The following is a 19,084-nucleotide window of genomic DNA, read 5'->3' as shown; positions in this document are numbered from 1 at the left end:
AGACCTTTTACTCATCGGGACGAAGTGCAGTGGTGGCTGGAAAGAGACGTGGCATCCAGGTTCCGTGGTTCTGGTGTGTTATCTGAAGGAGGGAGAAGGGCGCAAACCTTCTCGGGCTGATGGGTGTGGGCCAGTAGAGAATCGATTACCCTGAGAGAGGGAGGGAGCACAGCAGGCGAGCCTGGAGTCAGCCAGAGGGGGTGCGCCTCGTGCCCAGAGGTGGGGCTGGCCTGGGTGGGGGCCCAGGTACCTGGCCGCGACCTCAGATCTTTGGAGGGGAGGTGGAGTGCATGGGTAAAGGCCCGGGGGACGGGGAGATAAGCCAGCAGGGCATCTCAAGTCTTGTGGTTGCTCTAATGTCGTGTCAGTGAAGTGGGAGGCAGGGCCCTGGGCTCAGTGAGGACGGGAGAGGAAGAGATGGAGGCTTCGAGAGAGGGGCTGAGACAGCCGCACGGGATGGGTCACGTGGCCCCGGCGCGCATGCCTTCTCTGTGCGCGTTCTGATTGCACACGGTACCCCTCCATCACGCGAGACAGGAGTTGGCTCGGCACAGAGGAGCCTTTTCTCCGAGAGCCTCAGTTCTCTAGAGACCGTGGTCCGCCAGCTCGCTCTTCCCTGGGTGTTGAGACGAGTGCGTCCAACGGCTGCCCTGCTGTCTCCTTCTGCCCCTGCCTGCTGCTGTCTGTGCTCGTTCACACCGGGCTCAGAAGAGGGAGGATTGGGGAACTCCAGTGAGGTGTGTTACTCGATAACACTAGTACAGTGGTGTGGCAACTGCAGTGAACACAGCTGCCGTGGATCTAGTGAACTTTTTACTTCCCATTAGCGTGGCTGATCGTGCCATGTTTTTGTGTGTGTGGTTTTTGTTTTTGTTTTTGCTGAGGAAGATTAGCCCTGAGCTAACGTCTGTGCCGGTCTTCCTCTGTTTTATATGTGGTTCGCTGCTACAGCGTGGCCAACTAGCAGTGTAGGTCCAAACCCGTGGATTCAGGCCACCGAGGCAGAGTGCACCGAACTTAACCACTATGCCACAGGGCCGGCCCCCCCATGGTGTATTTTTCTAATTTTCAGTTTTTGTTTGCACTCGGTCTTGTCACCATTGTGAATAACGTCATGGAAATGCCTTGTGTCCACAGTGAGATGTGACTGTTACCAGGCAGTCTAAGTAATCGACTGTCCTGCCCCTGAAATACTGCCTGCTTAATACGTGTCAGCCACTTACAAGCATGGCCTATTTTTCCAAAATCTTTTGGGCTTCTATTTAAAAGATATTTAAGTTTCTGCTAGGTTTACTGTAAGTTGCTGTAACTTGGTTGTTATTTTCCATCTTTGCTGAGATTTGATTTTCTTGTTTCTAGGTACAGACTCTTAATGAACAGGATTGGGAACGTGCCCAACAAGCGAGTGTCCTGGCCAACGTGGCGCAGGCCTTCGAGAGTGATGTGGACGCGTCCGACGGCGAAGACGACAGGGACACCATCTTCAGCCCAGCTGGCCTCTTGTCCCCCAGTGGGCAGGCCGATGCCCAGACGCTGGCCATGATGCTTCAGGAGCAGCTGGACGCCATCAACAAGGAGATCAGGTACGTGGGCTTGTGCATAGCACCACAGACACCATGCATGTCTCTAAAGAATTGTATGCTACCTAGGACAGTCTGGAAGAAATACTGTGGACGTATTCTACACGTCCCATGATAGTAAAACTTTGTTCAATCCTGTTTGAATAGTTTTAAGTTCTGAGGTTGCCCTTGATTGGAAAGTTCAGTTGACCGGGCGTTCTCGCCACAGTTGTGGTGTGGGTACACTTGTGTAAGATCTTGCAGAAGGGTGAAAGGGGTTCGGTCCGTTCCCCCACGAGCCGATGACACAGCTGGAGAGCGTTGCCGGGGAGCTCAGTGTCCACCTGTGCCACTCTGGATCCCAGGCCGGGTTCCAGAGACGGGCGGGGTGCAGAGAGCTGAGCGCACATCGGAGGAGGCCTCCCTGCTCCGAAGTGCAGAGGGGAGCTGTGGTGTGGGGCAGGGCACCATGGAGAGCCAGGAGGAGGTGGACTGGCCTGGCGCCCTTGTGGGTAAGAAGCAGGACTCTTTTCACGGGCAGTGCCAGGTGGCGGGTGACTTACGAGGAGAAACGCCAGAGTTCAGTCCACTGGCAAGCGAAGGTGAAACATGCAGTAGGAAGCGGGAGGGAGAGTTTCCTGCCCCCCTCCAGCCTGAGTGTCCCCCAACTCTGAACCCTGCGGGGGGCAGGGAGCTGGGGCAGCGTCCACCTGCCGCTTGTGCCTCCTCCAGCGCTGAGGAGGGCCCTCTTGTGTGTCTTTCAGAGCCTCACGTTTTCAGGTGTGTCACCCAACCACCTGGAACAGAAAGCCGAGGTTTTCAGATTGGCAAATTCCCACTCCTACTTGCGTTTTCCTCTATTAAACTAATAGAATGTGAAAATTGGTTCATTACAAGACAGTGGTCAGGGGCAGGCCCCATGGCCGAGTGGTTAAGTTCACGCGCTCCGCTTTGGCGGCCCTGGATTTCACCAATTTGGATCCTGGGTGCTGACACAGCACCGCTCTTCAGGCCATGTTGAGGCGGCATCCCACATAGCACAACCAGAGGCACTCACAACTAGAATCCAGCACTATGTACTGGGGGCTTTGGGGAGAAGAAGAAGAAGAAAGAAGGCGACGATTGGCAACAGTTGTTAGCTCAGGCGCCAATCTTTAAAAAAAAAAAAAAGACAGTGGTCAAAGAATGGTTTGAATCTTAACCTCGTCAGTGTTTCAGAGGTGTTTTCTTTCGAAAGCCTCTTAGCAGTTATAACAGTAAATTTACACGACAAAGGGCCGACTGTGGGGTGCAATCCAAAGACTTGCCCGTCCGAGGGGGGGCTGTCCCCGTGGCCGAGTGGTTAAGTTCCTGAGCTCCGCTGCAGGCGGCCCGGTGTTTCGTTGGTTCGGATCCTGGGCGCAGACATGGCACTGCTCATCAAGCCAAAGACTTGCCCGTCCGAGGGGGGATTAAGAGGCCTTAGGTCTGGGGTGCAGGGTGACAGGGAGCCCAAGATCTGCCCTGTCAGGCCTGAGGCAGCCGTGGTCCGGTCCTGCATGCACACAGAGACCAGCCGTGTGCCGGTGACCCTGCGGGAGGTCCAGGCAGAGTTGCTGCCAACATTTTGTTCTTGTCAAGCTGACACAGACGCCAAGTGCCGGTTCCTGCGCAGAGCCTGCGGGAGGGAAGGAGGGGCAGAACTAACTCCAGGGAGAGCTGTAGGCTCTGCAAGGAAGGGGTGTGCGGCCTGCAGTCTGCCTCCGTAAACCACGGTTCGTGTGCTGTGTTCAACCCCGCAGAGCCCGGAAGACTGCCTTTCCCCATCGCTGTGGGAAACGCGAAAGGATTATAAACGTCAGCTTTTATTTTTCACAGTGTATTGCTAAGTAAAATGGGTTCTTCTTTATGTAGCAAGTTGACCTGATATAAATGGTAAATTCTGTCCACTGCCTTGGTATCAGTAACAGAAAGTACTTTCAGAATATATAAGTAGAACTTTAATTGGACAGGTTACTGCAAGGTTACTACTAATTTAATATTAGAGTAATGATTTGCATAGTCAAATATTAAAACTGCTGTTTAAGCATCCACTATACATTAGGAGAGAAGAGCTTTAATTATGAATTTCCAAATTAATGCAGCATGGTTGACGTGAATTCATTCAGATGAGGCTGGTGGAGAATTCTGTCAAATAATACAAACAAAATACTTTTGTTCGAACTCAACCTTTAAAAAAAAAAAATCAATGTTTTCGTCTAGTCTAGAGACTTAAGTGTTTGGAAACTCCTGATTGCTTTGTAAATTGATTTTTTGATTATATCAGAGTTCCCAGTTTCCAGTCAAAAAAACCGATAGGTAAATGTGCAGCTGTGCCCTGAGAAGTGGGAATGTCGGAGCTGTAAAATTCAAACATCTCGTTGTGTAGTAAGAGAGTTGCCAACTAGCCCCTCCAGACTTGTGGGGTACTTAAATAAAATCAAACGCGAGTGATCAGAGATAGTTGGTAAGACTCAGTGGAAGGTGTACTTTGTGCTGTTCCGAAGCCGAGTGTGTTAAAGAGAGAAAAAGTAGAACGTTTTTGCTGAAGTGTTAATTGTTGGAGCAACCGTCATTGGAGTTTCCTTACAGTAATGCAAGCACCGATTTTTTCATCTGAACCCGTTAATCTGTCTGCTAATGAAGGAAGGATGACTGTTTTGTTTTTACTTTAGGTTGATACAGGAAGAAAAGGAAAACACAGAGCAGCGGGCGGAGGAGATTGAGAGTCGAGTTGGCAGTGGGAGTTTTGGCAATCTTCGTCGTTTTAGATCAGTGAGCTCCATTCCCCTCTACCCTGCCTCCTCGCTCGCCGGCTCCTCTCCTCCGAACAGTGGCCGGTCCACCCCGCGAAGGATTCCGCACAGCCCAGCTCGGGAGGTGGACAGACTAGGTATCATGACTCTGGTAAGGATTTGTCTTTTCTTGTGCTGTCTCCCCTCGCCCCCGACACACCTGATTTAAGTCTTGGACACCACGAATATGCTTTATTTTTAACCCGGAAGAAAATCAGGTGCATTTGTTATGCTCAGAGGTTTGAGATTTTTAAAACCAACTCATATTTAATCATTCAACAATAGCATGGTGACAAATTAATTTTAATATTGGGGTGATGCCTGAACTCCAGAGAAGTTTTCACTTGTTCAGCTCTGAGCGTGGTCAGCTCTGCAGGGTTCGGCAGCTAGGGGGATATTTTTGTTTTCCAGCAATAGACAGTGTAACAAAAGTAAATACAGCAGCCATCGTAACATATAGGAAAATGTGCAGAGAGAGTCAGTGCTGTCTGTCTTTACGTTCGGGATGCCTGACTGGAGGGTACAGAATATGCCGTCAAAAACAAAACTGAAGAAAAAGCTAAATCGGTCCTCTTAATAATGCCCTCGGTGGCATGCTTGGCACCGGTTCTGCAGGTGAATCCAGGGTGGCGTGAGTGAGAGCGCGCTGCCGCTTGGCCTCCCCGGGAAGCGCGGGGCTGCGTTCGTGCGCAGCCTCTGGAAGTGCAGGGACCGCGACAGCGTGCTGCTCTAAAGAATAGTGCCTAGCTTTCTCACGTGTTTAGTCTGGGTTTTGTGAATGCATGAAATCATGTTGACAGCGTTCTGCTTTCTCACTGCGCTTCCGTTCTCATTTCTTCTGCTACCACCCATTTTCGTTTTTAGTTGCGTTGTTAGCCTGCGTGTAATTAAATGAACCGTGAATCGCTTTAGTAGCGTCCGAAGTGGTAACTAGTCCATTTCGCGGTGTTTTGACATAGTATTTTTATAATTTACATCGTTAGCTCATTAGCTGATATTTTAAGCTCTTTGACAATTTCATGCTTATTTCCTTTCAGAGAATTTGTAAAAACAGTTCTGTTTTTCTTTTTCCTTGTTTTTGTAGTTGTGTGTGCCGGCTGACGCTGTGTCTGCTTCCGTGTTTAGTTTTGATTTCCTGTGTCATCCTTCTGTTTATTTTGTCACTGTTAGTCCAGGCCTCAGCCCGCGCTGTGACACCCCCTCCACGGGGTGCTCAGGGAACCGCCACAGTGGGGGCCATGGTGTGTGTGTGGGGGCCACTGGGGCTCATTAGTGGGGTTTCTGCGTTATCTTCGTTTCTCATGAAATAGTGTCTTTTTCCCTCAGTAGTGATACGTTTTTACTGCTGTGTCACTGTACAACAGATGTGGATACAGGCATGATATCGCTGGATCAGAGTGCTTTTATTCAAACTGTGTAGGGTTTGTGTAATTCAGAAATGAAATCTTTTATATATACAGAGATAATCCGCCAAGTATAGAATTAACGGAAACTTGACACAAACAGTATACCTTTTGGTTTTGATGCTTATATTCAAGACTGTAAATTTCATCAACTTGTTGGACATAAACAATTAATGCCTTTAATAGACTATTTTTTAAATTCACATATCTCATAGGAATCATAGAATGTGAAGATTCCACCTGCTATTCTGCTAGCTTTTATCCTTACGTATTTTCACAGGGTACCCTGCTTTAATCAAAAAATTTATGTTTGAGAAATTTTAAATCAATTTCTAGGTAAGAATTTTATATGAATGACCAATAGGTGATTAATAACTAAAAGTAGGTTTGTTCAGTTTTATAGTAAGTCTTGCAATAACTTCCTCGTCAACTAAATTGATGTTTAGAGACATGTTTTTCATTAGGGCAAACTAAGTTCTAGAGAAGTTTGGCTTAGAATAGACAACTGTTAGGGCCCTTTGTTCTATAAAATGCCGTATTTTAATAAATTGTATATGTTGTAATAGAATTTTATCTCCCTGAGTAACGATTTATAGTGTTTCTCTAGTAAATCTTGAGTAACTTACTGTTTAAATTTCATGGTGAAAAAGATGTTCCATTTCCAGTTACGTTTTCTCTGAATCTCAGCTCGCTTATATCTGTCTTGTCATTCTCTTTTTAATATATTTACCTGTACTGATCCTTGAATTTTTAACTTCAGAGTATGCAGTAAATCTGGTTTCTCTTCATTTCTTTGCATGCGTCCGTCAGCCTAGTGATTTAAGGAAACATCATAGAAAGGTCAAGTGTTTAGTAATTTAACATACCTTTGTTTCTCTGAAGTATTGACGGGCACCTATCATTTGGCATGAATGAGCCCTGTGAATCACTGACATTTAAATGGACATGTTGACACTCACCTGGCATGTCACAAATGACGATTGTCCTGTTGGAGACAGGTCACTGGTGGTTTGCATAGAATGCTGGGACAGGCGTAAGGGTATGCCTTTCTTCCACTCATTTGCCTTCTCATCATTGCATGCTTATTTATAATGGCTATAGTATTTTTTCAATGAGAAATTACTGAAGCAGAGCCACAGATTTTAGTTTGGGGAAAAACTAATTTTAATAAGCATAGCTAGAAGGGCCGGCCTGGTGGCGCAGCACTTAAGTTCGCATGTTCTGCTCCTCGGCAGCCCGGGGTTCGCCGGTTCGGATCCCGGGTGTGGACCTGGCGCCCCTTTGCGAAAGTCATACTGTGGGAGGTGTCCCACATATAAAGTAGAGCAAGATGGGCACGGATGTGAGCTCAGGGCCAGTCTTCCTCAGCAAAAATAGGAAGATTGGCAGTAGTTAGCTCAGGGCTAATCTTCCTCAAAAAAAAAAAAAAACATAGCTAGCTGTCATGAGCTCTTACTGTATGCCAGGCCCTGTGCTGAGTGCTCTACGAGTCTGCTCTCTCGTCCTCATGGACTTCCGGTGAGATGCAGGTTACTGTCGTTATCCCCATGGACAGATGTGGAACGGAGGCTCAGAGGGGCCACGTGCTGTGCCTAGGGGCACACAGTTAGGGAACGCTGCAGTGTGGACTGGTCTGATTTCAAAACCAGGACACTGAGTCGCTTCCCCCACGGCCTGACTTCTCTGCAGATTCTCTCACCTCCTCACTCGTCCCTGACAGCGGGGGCCAGCGGGCCTCTTCTCCTTATAGATAGTCGTGAATCGGGCCTCCCTGTTCTTGGAGGACGTGCACGCACTGGGGAGCAGATCTGTTGACCAGAATGCCTTCCTCCTAACCTTCACGCCATGTGCCTAGCCTGCACCCCGACCCAGAAGCTGCCTGATCCTGCGCTGGTAGGCCGCCCTTCGGATGCTCGGGCAGCTGTCCTCTGACCGCAGCGCTTAGAGCACATGAGCTGGGTGGCAGCCGTGGGAGCCCTCCGCTGGGCAGAGCACCGTGGCGATTCAGCGAAACGCAGGCTCAAGTCCCCGCTGTCAGTGATGATTTGTGACCCGGGTGTGCTGCTCGCCCTCTCTGCGCCTTGGTTTGCCCTCCTGTTTAAGTGAAGACAACGACAGAAGCGCGCTCCTCGGGGTGGCCGCAGACGGTGCCCATCCGTGCACGATCTGCAAGGAGCAGAGCTTATAACCGGCCCCGCGGCTCACAGCACGCCCTCAGTCCCGCCGACTCGCATCCGTGTTTCCCTCGGTGGGAAGGCTTTCTCAGGGAAGGAAGGAGCGTGTTGATTGACGTCCAGGCAGGACAGCCTGACCCTATTGCTCACTGCACTGTGGGCTGGTTGGCTGGCTCCTTCGAGGGCCTTGCTGTGGGGCTGTGGTGAGGATGAAAGGCAGGAGTGCAGGCACGGTGCAGACACGGGCGGCGTGGTCCACGCACTGTCCTCCTCCTCAGCGTCCCTGGCCTACGCCGCCGTGACCCCCCAGCTGTCGGGGAGCTTCGTTCCAGTCAGCTCTGAAAGAGCGTGCAGGCCCCAGCCTGGCGGGCCCCAGGCTGGGCAGGGCCCCTCACCACGGGGGCGCAACGGGAGCAGCCACCGGCCAGGGCGGGCCGCTCCTCCTGAGCTCTGTCTCCGCTGAGGACAGTGAACTCAGTCCCGTGGACTGCTCCCTGTCCTGTTCTTTTTTGTTTTTTATAGGTGATTGTTTTAACCTCAGTTTGAAATCTCTCCCTGTTTCAGTTTCGTATGGATAGTTTCTAGCCGTCGTAGCCTTTGGTTGTCTGCAGATTGTAATTTGAAATCAGGAGAGCATGCGGAATCTATCCAGCTACGGCTTAAGGTTCTATCTTAAATGAGTTCGACTCCGTTTTGCACTAAGCCCCTTGGTTGTCACTGAGCCGCTGTGGGGCTGCAGTGGAGCGACACTCTACACAGTCGCATTAAAAAAGCCCAAGTTGGCTGCTCAGGTCTTGCTGTTTGTACAAACGCCTGCCATGCACGTTTTGAGGACTCCAGCCCTGCCTTCACCACGGAGCCACATGGATCAGTAAGACCTGCCGGAGTTAACGTTTTCCCCACCGCCTCCTTCCTGTCCTCACGTTCCCCGACACGGGAAAACTGGCAGTCTGAAGGAGAGGATCTTCCAGTGGAAGGCCAGGACTGCTTTGAGCCGGCTTAAACAAATTGCTTTTAAACCGCGTAGAAAGACCTCAGTTTATAGCATCTGTTCTGCACGCTGAGACGTATGAGACAGACAGGCGTGTCTGGGATGCAGGAGTTAGATCCCTTTTCACTTTTCCACTTGTTACAGAGTCCAGGAAGGTGCATCCCTACTCAAAATGATAGCGGATCATGGTACAAGCTATTTCTCTTTTTCTCCCAAAACAAAAAGTTCTGGACAGTTTACCCAAGAGGTTTCTGCCCTCTCTGGTGTTTCTTCTGAATGCATCAGGAGATAAACACGTTCGTCTTCAGCTCCTCATCAGGGACAGTGAGTGCCGTGCGTGCTGTGTGAGGACGAGGTTTTGGGCGTGGTTCAGATCTCGGTGCCCTTCAGTGGCTGTCCTCGTGGTGGCCTAGGATCCTAGGGCGGGCGGGCCCTCGGGCTGCGAGGAGGCTCAGGAGGAGGAGTGCCCGTGTGTCCTGCCCGGATCTCTGCGCTCGTTCTGGTGCTCGTAGGCCAGGAGTCGGGCTCTGCTCTGTGCTCCTGCTCCTGATAAGTAAGACGGTCCTTTAACGTGGCGTTGGGCTAAAACGAGGCTGGTTGTACTCAGCAGAAAGCATAGCTCATGGATTTCCACATAAGTTTATGGTTATAATTTAAAGCCTATGTGTTGTGGGGTTTTTTTGGTCACAGTGTGTTGTTCACTAATTTTACACTGGTCTCAACCCCTCAGTTGCCAGCCTCCCTAGAAGAGGTACGAGACGACAAGACGACAATAAAATGTGAAACCTCGCCCCCGCCCTCCCCGCGGTCCCTTCGGCTGGACAGGCTGCACAAAGGGACACTGCACACGGTCGGCCACGAGGACCTCAGGGACTTACGGAAGTAAGGAGGGCAGCGTCCCACCCTAGCCCGGCTCCAAACAGACCGCCTTCCCATGCTCAGCTTTCAGAAATCCATTGCTCTCTTCTTGGGGAAAAAAGTCAGAATGATGACTTTAAAGAAATACCGGTTAATTGAGTTGAGTTGATTTAGATGATGCCCTCGGGCTGCCCTGGGAGCTCAGGTGAGCCCAGCAGAAGATGCTGTCTGTTTGGGCGACGTGAGTTTAGAAAGAGAGTTCAGTGATAGCAGCAATCTTAGAAAGCCTTCATTTCTTCAGAGGCTGCAAATTGACTCTTGTGAGAACTTTCTCTTCTTGTGGAGCATTTGCTAAGCATGTGGCGTGTTCTGAGCGTTGCTCTGCAGGACCGTCCGTGTCCCGCCGCTCGGATGCGCTCTCTGCCTCTGAGCTGTGGAGAGCCCCACCTCGTCCCCAGCGCTCCAAGCGCCTCCCCACAGGGACCATGAGAGCCAGTGGGTGACTAGTGTGCTCCTATGTCAAACTACCACGGGCTGTGCTTTTGTCCCGCCCTGGCAGCCCTCGGTGGCGGGTGCAGGTGTCCATCCTCGCCGCCTCTGCAGTTGGCCCTGTGGCTCTTGTTTCGCGGCAGGGACGGTGGCACTGGGGAGGTTGCTGGGGCGCTGGGGTCAGGCCTCCAGTTGGGAGAGCATCTTCACAGCCGAGGGGCGGCCCTCAGGTGGGCTCATGGTGCTCTCTGCCTTCCATGGTTCGGACTGGAAGCCTTCTCAGAAGGAGAGCTCCGGCTCAGAGCCTCAGCTCCTCAGAAACGGTTCTCCGTGGTGGGATGGCTGGGAGCCTTCGTTTCTACACGCGATGCATTTTGCGAAGGAGACATGCCTGGAGGAGACTTGGAATGCTCGTGTAGTTGGAAGAGCAAGTATTAAAAGCGTGGAGTGTTCTAGTGCCTGTGAATGGAACGTTGTGTTGGGACGAGGGCGCTCATTAAAGATCGTTTTCTGTTCCCAAAGCTCCACAGGCTCACAGGACGGCCCCGTGAGCAACCCCAGCAGTAGTAATAGTGGCCAGGACTCACTCCACAAAGCCCCCAAGAAGAAGGGCATCAAGTCCTCCATCGGCCGCCTGTTTGGCAAGAAAGAAAAGGGCCGACCTGGACATGCCGGCAAGGAGTCATTAGGACAAGGTGGGTGGCTTCCAGCAAACATTCTTAACCCTTAGGATGGAGGCGGGGGGCCTGCTGTGTGTGTGCCTACTGTGTGCCCCCGGTTGTTCCCACGGGCGGTCTGTCGAAGACGCTGGGCGTTCTCAGGGAGTGAAAGCTCAGGAGGCGTATGTTTTCTCTGGGACACATGCGACCCAGAGCGCCACGGTGGACGTTCTTTGGCCCTGAACAACCTGGCGTCCCAGACAGAAAGGGCTCACTGTCTCTCGAGCATTCTCGTGCCTTGGTTGCCTAGTCAGAAACTTAGCCTTTAGAGGTGTTCTTTGCCTGCAAGTGCTCTTCCACCTGTTTCTGAACTCACCTAATGCGGCCGTGTTGATTTCTCTCGCTGTTTCAACCGCTGGGCCCTCACAGCTGGCGTTTCGGAGACCGAAAACTCAGCTCAGGATGGCTTGGGACTCAGCAAACTGGGAGGACAGGCGGAGAAAAACCGGAAACTTCAAAAAAAGTAAGCTTTTCGTTATTCGTCCATCTCACTGAACACTTCTCAGTTGTGCCTGATTTTTAACTAACGTTTATTTAATAAATGTAGTATCTATTTATGTGTCTATATTACCTTCTGAAAGGTTAACCTAAAGCTTTTAACAGACTGTGCTTCCTGGGGGGCTGAGAGCCTCTGCTCAGGAAGGGGGAGAGGACTCAGGGGAGGCTCCCGTCCCCCGGAGAGCTGTCTGACGAGGAGGGCTCCCCGCCAGGCGTGGGGCCCCGAGTCCGGCTCCAGTGCATCAGCTCTGGGGGGAGGGGCCGCTTAGCCTTGCTGCATTCCCGGTTTCCTCCTCTAAGATGGGAGTGCAGCGGTACGCGCCTCACACGGCTTTGTGAGTGTTAGACACGCATCTGTCGCTACATAAACACACGTAAAGCACTGGCAACAGTGCCAGCCATCCTAAAATAGGGAGAACTGAGTGTGTAATTGCAGCCACCACTCCGACTTGATCACCAGCATTCAGAGTTTGCCGTGCGGGCTATGATCTGTCAGGAAATATTCGCTGTGTTGCCCCTTTTTTCCTCCTCCGGTAGATTTTGTATTTTTATCTTCAATAGACTCGTGATTTTGTGGTCTGTTTATTAAATTTTGATTCCGATTTGTCTTGACTCTGAAAATAGGTGATAGCAGGGTGATCATTTTCTGCAAAGGTGCTGAGACGCTGCGATGCCCCGGGGTAGGGGCATGGAGGAATAGTGTGTGCGTGTTTCTCTGGCTTCGTTCTGATCGGGAGCAGGTTGTGTGTTGGTTGACCGTATGTCAACCAGAATTAAGTAGATGAACGAGGTAGGGAGAGACAGTATCCCAGTGAACTGGCGACTGAAAACTGAAACTGAACCACCCTCTACGACAGAAGGGGCAGTTAGCAGTCCCAGAGGGAAGCGCTGACCTTGAGAATGGGCAAGACGGGCGAGAGCCAGTGGTCAGATGGCAAAGCTGGGCCTTGCGACAGGCTGACGATTGGTAGGTTCTGTGGTCAGTCTGACGATAGGAAAGGTCGTCTGGCCACTCAAGTACCCTGAGACAGCCTCATTGGTGTGGCACCCGGGCCTACAGTGCGCCCCGAGGACCACGCTGGGGCCCGGGGACCCTCTCCCCTAGAGGCCACGTGCCTTTAGCTGTAGAGTTGCCGGTTGGGTTCCCTTTTGTGAACCCTGCCTCATTTTCGTTCTCTTCTCAGAATCGTGCTAATCTTCTTGACTGGCCCGCTGCTGGTCTTATTTCAGGCGAAGTGCCGTTGTTTCTGTTATTGCTCACCATGCCCTAGGAATACTCAGTCTTTCAGGTCCCCGTGAATGGAAATCCGCAGACACCATTGAACAGCAAAACGTGCTTTGAACGTTGCTGTCTTTGAACTGTATAAAAATGTTTTAAAGTAACTTGGGTAATTGCCATTTGCCTTTGTGAAACGTATCCCAGCCAGGCCTTTTGCCTCCTGGAGCCATGCCAGGAAAAATGTGTCCGTTAGATTTTGCTGACGTGTTCTAGTGCACACGCTTGCACATGCTGGAATAAAATCCGTAAGGTTTGTGGCAGTGCGCCTCGGTCCTCGTCCCCGGAAGTTCATGGTTCCTGTAGGGTCACAAACTATTCAAATTGGCCCAAGTTTGGGTCACTCTTGTTTTCTAAATTTATTTTGTAATTCGCAGGAGGTGTGCTTGAGCACTTGGCTGTGTGGAGACAGCCTTTATTGTTTGTCCCGGCACGTGACTCCGTTTCCCGCTGCGTGGGGAGCGTGTGTGGTGGTGGGTGGTAGGCAGGTTTCTCTGGAGCTCCGGGTTCCCCGTGATGGCATTGGCTCTGCACTTCTGTGTCACCATAGCTGTAACTGTCCAGGGGCAGGCCGTTCTCTGAACTCTGTGGTCGTGCTTGGCAAGGTCTAGGATGTACTAGTAAGTTACTAGGGAAAAATTCAAAGTATGGAGGTTATTTGTCTGACTACAGTGGGTAATTTTAGTTCTGTCAGTTAACCAGAAATAAAATTGACTTTAGGAAAAATGCTTTATTTATAATTGTGGGAAAATGTTTGAGTTATCCGGAAAAAGTATTATTGGAATACAGCTTTACGTTTATGGCATTATAGAGGTAAGAATCAAAATACGGTCCTCAGAAATATTTCTTTTTATTACCTCAAAAGTGTGCCTTTAGCTGCCAAAGTCACACAGCCAAACACATCCACTTTTAGAGAGTTTTCAAGAACCTGGTGACTTCGGTGGAGAGCTCACTTTCAGGTTTTGTCAAAGTTACATAAAAGAGAGTGGTGGGCGCGTTCGGTGCTGGACATGCTTAATGAATCCGTGGAGGGTACCGCTGGCGTGAAATCAGCATCACTGTGTTCGTCCGCTTGGCGGTGCTCCCACAGCGTTGCCGGGTGTCCCTGGTGCTGTCTGAACTCCGTCGCCTTAAGTAACCTGGTGTTCTAATGCTCTCTTTCCCGTTTCTCCCTGGTTGACTCTAGTGTGGTCACAGGGTAAGTTGAGGCAGAGGGTGTGCTGTGCTGAGCGTGTGTTACAGCCTGTGGCGTTGGCGGTCACCAGCCTCAGGCTCTGAACTGAGGTTCCGGGAGAGTCGTGCTGCTTTGCTGAGAGCTGTCCCGGGTCCCCTCACCCTGGCCACCCCCACCCCCAGCCTCTGACAGCGAGCTGCACCCCATGGCGGGAGTAGTGCTTTGCGTGGGCCGTAGAGCCGTGTTTGTGACATGAGCCCAGCAGGTGTTGGTGCAAGGTGCCATGGTACTGAAAGTGTCAGCCTCGGAGAAACGAGGTGCGTGTGTCGCTTGGATGGTACACCTTATCTGGGGTCTGGTCAGCAAAGCCCACACCGCTTCTCGTTATGAAAGATAACTTCATCATCGTGTCCTGTCCTAGTTGTAAAACACACGCCGTCACTCACGGGTTACATGACGTTTGTCTCATCCGTGTGCCTGTTCCCCAGGGGATTTAGCATATTTCTGAATGTCTTTCTCCTCTGACTCTAATGTTAAGGCTGGGAAACATGGCACATCAGTTTCCTGGTATAGAGGTATTTAAAAAATCGCCCTTGGGGTCTAGAATGATCTTCGAGGGAGGAGGTCAAGTCCCAGCCAAGCAGCCGCGAGTTGCTGGCTGACTATCGCGGGCCCAGCGCTCGTCCCTTTACTCCGCAGGGACGGCAGCCCCGCCCTTGTTTCTCGAGTAGCTCTCTGTAAACGGAGATCGCAGATCCTAAGGGTGGACAAAGCGATGACAGAGATTGCAGTATCTCCAAGCAGAGGAGGGAAATACGTAACAACAGAAAGCAGACGAGTCTTCTGTTTGCTCTGGACAGTGGTTTGGGGCCGTAGAATCTGGGCACACAGAATACACCTCATTGCCCCAGGATATCAGCTTCTGCCTCAGCCTCTGCAGAACAGAGGTGGGTGCCTCGGGTAGACTTAGGATGCAGAGAAACGCACGGCACTTGAGAGGCCCGCCGCCTTCGATCTCTCGGGTTTCAGGCCTTGGAGCGAAGGGCCAGTAGAAGACGACCTCGTGCCCTGGCGGTTAGCTGTCGCGAGGACTCAGCAGCTATCGTGGTGATCTCTGGTTGCGGTGAAGTCGAACCACACGGGTGGTTCTGTTGATTCTTAGAAAGTGCTCTGATGAGTAGTCACAAACGAAGGAGAGCAGCCGTCTGCCTGAGGCCGTTCTCAGTGGCCAGCAGGGAAAGGCAGTTCCTATACCGAGCAAGAAGGGAGCGTATTTGTTCGAGAAACCGAGCTCCAGAGAGGGCAGGAGTGGCGCTGGCCCCGGCGTCTCCAGTCTGGTCTCCGCAGCCTGTGCTCGCCCTACCCTGCACAGCTTCCAGGGGCGCTGCCCTCTCCTCTCCCACGGGCAGGGGCCTTCTTCACGTGACAGAACAGTCACCCCCAGAGAAGAAGGGGGTGCTGGTGTTCCTGCCTGGGGTGATAACGCAGGGATCTGGCTCCGTGTGGGGTCTTCAAGGTCACCAACTAGCCTGATAGGGGAGGGAGCTGGAAGCAGACAGAGACCTGGGCCGGCCGCCCAGCTGGAGTCTCCTCTGCCCTCGCGCTCACTTCTCGCGTCTCTCTCGGCGGCATCTAAGATATGCATCGTTCTCCCTCCATTGCCTTATCGCCCTTTCAGCAGGGCGCTGGGCCTGCACTGTGAAACCCAGAAGTAATCCATACTAGAGAAAGCTGTTGATAAAAGCCAACGACCATTGCAGGTGAAGTCAGAAGGGTGTGCACCAGTCCCCAGATGATGGAATTACCAGACTATTTTTAACCCTATGTTCCTGTGTACAGTGAGTGTCTGTTTCATATGAAAAACGAACTCTCTGCCAAGTGCCCCGGACTCAGTACCTGTTTAGTTCACTTCAGAGTGTGGGGATCGGAAAGCCCTGTTGGCCCGGCACCAGTGCCATCCCCGCCCCTCCGCCGCGCCAGGCGGGCAGGACTTGGGCCTTGACCGTGCTGTCAGGGTTCAGGTCTTTCCCTGCTCTGTCTGCCGAGGAGGTGTTTGTCTTGCTCGTATGGCTCCTGTGGCTCACAGACATGCTTACATAAGATAGAGCCACTGTCCTTGAGGAGAACTTGTCCCCAGGAAACACAAAGTGGCACTTAATTCAGCACACTGGCGGTCGGTCCCGCCCAGCGAGGCCCTCCTCCCCTCCGTCCAGCATTGGCCTCCTGTGTCAGGGGGACGGCAGTTCCAGTGGACTTGGCTGCTTTTTTATTTATGAGTAGCTTTGCTTATTTGAACTAGAGAAGTTTGCCCCTTGTTAACTCTACTTGAGCTATTAAGATATTTGTTGCATCCTCTGGTCGAATTATCCTGGATAGTTACAATATCTGTTATTCCCCAGAAGCCTAAGGGTGACTTAAGGAACACTTACTTGAGATCCTGTGTGAAACGTTTTGAGCTTTAATTGTCCGTAGACTTCATAGTCTTAAGAAAAGTCTAATAGCATTTCAATATGTTGAAGAGCTGTTATGTATCTTTAGAAGTAAAAGATTCGACGACGTGTTCTGTAGAAATGATTATGGAAAATGACTTGGGGTGTCGGGGCGCGTGCGGTGAGCAGCCCCGTCTCCTCTCCGAGGCTCTCCCTGTCAAAGTGATAGGGTGTCTTAGAAAGGCTTGGAGGTAAACAGCACAAAGCAGTAAGATAAGATTCGTGAAGCTTCTTTGTTCTCTCTTACATAGCCATGTTCCCAGTAGACAGAATCATTTGCAAAGATGGTAATGTGGTAAAGTTCCAGTTCGCCTATTTGAAAATCAGGCCTACAGAATATTTCTGATCTCACGAGGGCCCTGGGACTCCTCCCTGCCTCCTGCCCCACGGTAGCTGTCAGCGCAGGGCATCTTAGGCTCACACTCCGTCTGGGGTCCTGGTAGAAACTGTCCGGGTTGAAATTTTCTGGATTTGAAGCCTGTGGGTTAAACCACAGAATGACCCAATGTCTGAATTTAGCAAATACCTAGTTAGCTAACTAGCAACGTGGAAGAGAAACAGCCAAAATCCAGTCCACTACTTGCTTGCTACAGTAGACCATTCCTAGTGTTAAAAATCCACATTGTTCTCGGTGTTGGTGGTGTGAACGCTGAACGTTTGTGAAGCTCCCACAGAGGCAGGCTTCTCTGTTCAGACCCGGTCTAGTTTCCTCTTTCTCCATATTTTCCCTCATCGTTTAGAAAGAGAAGAGCGAGTATGTTTTCGCTTGAATGTCCTACCTTGGATACAAAGGCTCTGCTGGGTTTTTTTAAAGTGGGTAATAACTCTTTAATTCTGCGAGGAGATGATTCTACAGAGAACCTTGTTGAGTCCGTCAGCATTTCATTGTTCAGGAGTTCTTCCTGACATGTACCAAACTACCGTTAAGTGGATGGTTTAGAAGATGAAAGGAAAATAATGAGATATGTGCTACTATGCTTGTGAAAGTGTATAGAGCGAGTACTCTGCTAACTTGCTTCCTGTATGCGTGTGATCGAGTCTTTCACTGTGACTGTCTGGTTATTTGTAGGCATGAGTTGCTCGAGGAAGCCCGGAGACAAGGTTTACCTTTTGCACAATGGGATGGGCCAACTGTTGGCGTCTGGCTGGAGGTATAGTCGTCTTTCGATCCTGGATCAAGTATGTGACTCATGTGAACGTGTTAATCCATTTCACACACTGTGCATAACCTTCTGGCCTTAACATTTCCTGTCTCTAGCTCTGGGTTGGGTTGCCAGCCTGGTATGTGGCCGCCTGCCGAGCCAACGTGAAAAGTGGGGCTATCATGTCCACCCTGTCAGACACGGAGATCCAGCGCAAGATCGGCATCAGCAACCCTCTGCACAGGCTGAAGCTGAGGCTGGCCATTCAGGCGATCACGTCCCTCACGAGTCCGTCAGCCCCTCCTACGTCAAGAACGGTGCGTCTCCCTGAAAGCAGTTTATCCCCTCCTGACGTTGCTTCTCCAAGTCTTCGTAAACACACCCAGGGCTCCGGTTTAAAATTTCAGCCTGCAGAAACGTCACAGCTTCTAACGGGTGAAAACTGAGTGGTTAAAAATACTTTATTGAATGCTTTTTTTAACAACAGCCTGGCTTCAGTGGCTGCATTGTAACATAGAAGTAGGAGTTTCTGAAAACAACAGTAGCGATCACAAATTTAAACATAAATTCATCAAAAGTGAAGGGAAAAAAGCCTCGATCCCCAGTTGCGCTATAAGCAGTGTTTTACTCTAATGTGACGTTGGGCCCCTCGGTGCTTCCATTTTTGGCACTGAGGGCCCTGGGAGCTCAGGGTTCTGAGCAGTCCATTAGCCTGCGTGTGCGCACGCACCAGGCATTACCTGTGCTCATCCGGTTTGCTCCCCGTGGGGAGACCTCGAACGTCCTTAAAGAGGGTCCTCCTATTTGAAACGTTAAAAACTAATCTAATGAAAACATTAGCGGTTACTGGGAGATAAGGGCAGGCCAACGCCTCATTTCTAAAGTGCAGACTCTTTTCATTGGCCCAGTGCCCACTCTCTGCTTTTAGCTTTTGGTTTACTCTCGAGAGAAAAACCCTGATTAAGAAACCAAGAGCCTCACAGGCATGCTTCTCTGAGTAGCAGGTCAGGGCCCGATTCAGGCCTCGGTTCCTTTGCACAAAAAGTGTTAAGAGCCTTTTTTGTTTGTTTGTTTGATTTTGTCTCTTAGTAAAGAGTTGTGGTAGCGACAGTCAGCCTGTGTTCTCACCTGTCGCACAGACAGCTCTTCTCCCAGCGGAAAGTTTTGTCGCAGTATCCGATCTGGTCCCTGTTCCCCCATCATTTCACATGAGAGTGGCCTTTCTGCAAGTGAAGGCGCTGGGGTGGTTTTCCCCAAGTTTTTATCAACTGTCTTGAGAAAGCTCACGTCCTGCGAGCTGAGGTTAACGGCCAGTGGTGAAGAGCCCGTCCCCCGGGAAGCTCTGCGTTGAGAGCCGCGGGGCCTGGCTGTCCGCGGCTACAGTGACGGGGACGGGACGTGGGGCCGGTGTTCCGGTACAGTTGCGATTGGGCCTTCTTTTGGACACACTCAGTCCTGCTCCCTGCCTCTTGAGCCCCCCGGCGAGGTTGTGCAGGCCG

The 19,084-nt window shown here is 51.0% G+C and overlaps 1 protein-coding gene across 16 annotated transcripts in view; it reads left to right on the top strand.

The window, feature by feature from the left end:
• Nucleotides 1–19,084, top strand: part of LOC111772089 (liprin-alpha-1) — a 112,667-nt gene that overhangs the window by 69,307 nt on the left and 24,276 nt on the right. For all 16 annotated transcript variants that reach the window (XR_011423942.1, XR_011423943.1, XR_011423944.1 and 13 more), the window contains 7 exons: nt 1,360–1,583; nt 4,253–4,484; nt 9,671–9,822; nt 10,810–10,982; nt 11,376–11,469; nt 17,513–17,594; nt 17,702–17,902. Coding sequence is in view for 13 of the 16 variants with exons in the window: in XM_070229638.1 (XP_070085739.1) it covers nt 1,360–1,583; nt 4,253–4,484; nt 9,671–9,822; nt 10,810–10,982; nt 11,376–11,469; nt 17,513–17,594; nt 17,702–17,902 (1,158 nt within the window). In the remaining 3 variants the exon portion in view is untranslated. The remainder of the gene's footprint in view (nt 1–1,359; nt 1,584–4,252; nt 4,485–9,670; nt 9,823–10,809; nt 10,983–11,375; nt 11,470–17,512; nt 17,595–17,701; nt 17,903–19,084) is intronic.

This window comes from Equus caballus, chromosome 12 (assembly GCF_041296265.1).
Source record: "Equus caballus isolate H_3958 breed thoroughbred chromosome 12, TB-T2T, whole genome shotgun sequence".
Taxonomy (NCBI): Eukaryota; Metazoa; Chordata; class Mammalia; order Perissodactyla; family Equidae; genus Equus; species Equus caballus.
Note: the sequence above shows the minus strand (reverse complement) of the source record. Positions and strands in the feature narration are given on the sequence as shown.